Source organism: Cyprinodon variegatus, unplaced genomic scaffold (assembly GCF_000732505.1).
Source record: "Cyprinodon variegatus isolate N-32 unplaced genomic scaffold, C_variegatus-1.0 Scaffold2302, whole genome shotgun sequence".
In the NCBI taxonomy this organism is placed as follows: domain Eukaryota; kingdom Metazoa; phylum Chordata; class Actinopteri; order Cyprinodontiformes; family Cyprinodontidae; genus Cyprinodon; species Cyprinodon variegatus.
Genome location: NW_015152755.1, coordinates 29,747 through 30,906, shown reverse-complemented (window position 1 = coordinate 30,906; position 1,160 = coordinate 29,747). Strand labels below are relative to the sequence as shown.

The 1,160-nt window shown below is 38.5% G+C and overlaps 1 protein-coding gene across 1 annotated transcript in view; it reads right to left on the bottom strand.

Moving 5' to 3' along the window:
• Window positions 1-639: 639 nt before the first annotated feature.
• LOC107080765 (G2/M phase-specific E3 ubiquitin-protein ligase-like) overlaps window positions 640-1,160 on the bottom strand; it is a gene marked incomplete at its 3' end in the record, with an annotated part of 2,785 nt that continues 2,264 nt past the window's right edge. Inside the window, exons 3-5 of the mRNA XM_015368967.1 lie at window positions 1,067-1,127; window positions 885-984; window positions 640-802 (exon numbers count right to left, since the gene is read on the bottom strand). Of these exons, the coding sequence (XP_015224453.1) occupies window positions 640-802; window positions 885-984; window positions 1,067-1,127 (324 nt within the window). The remainder of the gene's footprint in view (window positions 803-884; window positions 985-1,066; window positions 1,128-1,160) is intronic.

Here is a 1,160-nt window from a genome sequence, read left to right as displayed (position 1 = left end):
GTATGGTACCTGATATCTCAAGCTCCTCCAAGAAATCCTGCAGGAAGTTTATAATCTTCTTCTCAGCTCTTTCTTTGGATGTCCCCTTTTCACTGTATTGTGGCTGGCAATTCATCATGATGAAGTCAGCATCTGGCTAATGATAAAATTAATATTTGCAAAAGTTATGTGAGAGATGAAACCTAGACAAAACACACAATACAAAATGCACCACAGATATAGTTGGGAAGAGCAAAGCAAGTTATTTAAAATAAAAGTTACTTTGGTGATTTTCCCTGGAACAAACAGGGGTCGACAAGCCTCAGCATTTACATTCATCTGGTTAACCAGACCACAGAGTTCCAGGCCCTTCCTGAGTTGTTGCAGCATTGGAATTAGTCTTGTGGTGGAATGCAAAATAATAGCACTGTGGGAGGGGAAAAAATATATATAAATTAACTGAAATTGTAAAGCTTTCCCAACAGAATATAATACTTTTCTTACCAAATCATCTGTGCTTTGTAATCCATTTTGATCTGGGTGGTGTATCCACAGTTTACTATGTCCTCCGCCAACAACATTAGAGACTCTGCATCCACCGCAAATCTGTGGGTTGAATACTTTTAAGTTGAACAGTATGGCTCACTTTAATAATCTTACCCTGGTGATTAGCAGGGCAGATTCCAAATCTGTTACATCCTCTTTAGTCAGAGATCCAAAGTCCACTTCTCCACTGCAGAAAAAGTTGTAGCACCAGTCTTTAAAAAACGCTGGAGCTGGGCCACCTTGGGCAAGGCTAACAGCAATGATTTCTCCAACAGTTCTGTAAAAAACAAATATAACGTATCATATTGAAGAAAAGCAGACAGTACAAATAACAGTAAATGTGACTACATGTGACCTACCTGAAGGTTTCACTATCAAGGTCCGTGAGTGAAAACTTTGGATTTTTACCCTGCCTTTCAGGTCCTTCAAAGAATCTTTGTTCAATACCTGAAATCATATCTTTGAGCACAAAATCTCTCAATCATTTTGGGGTTAACAACTGCTATACATATAGACCGTTACAATATAATGTATGAATTACCTGTTAGAAACTCTTTCCTAAGTGCTCCTGTATCGATACCTGCCTCTCCAATATAGCCCACCTTGAGAACACTTGTTGGGAATGCAGTTTTTTT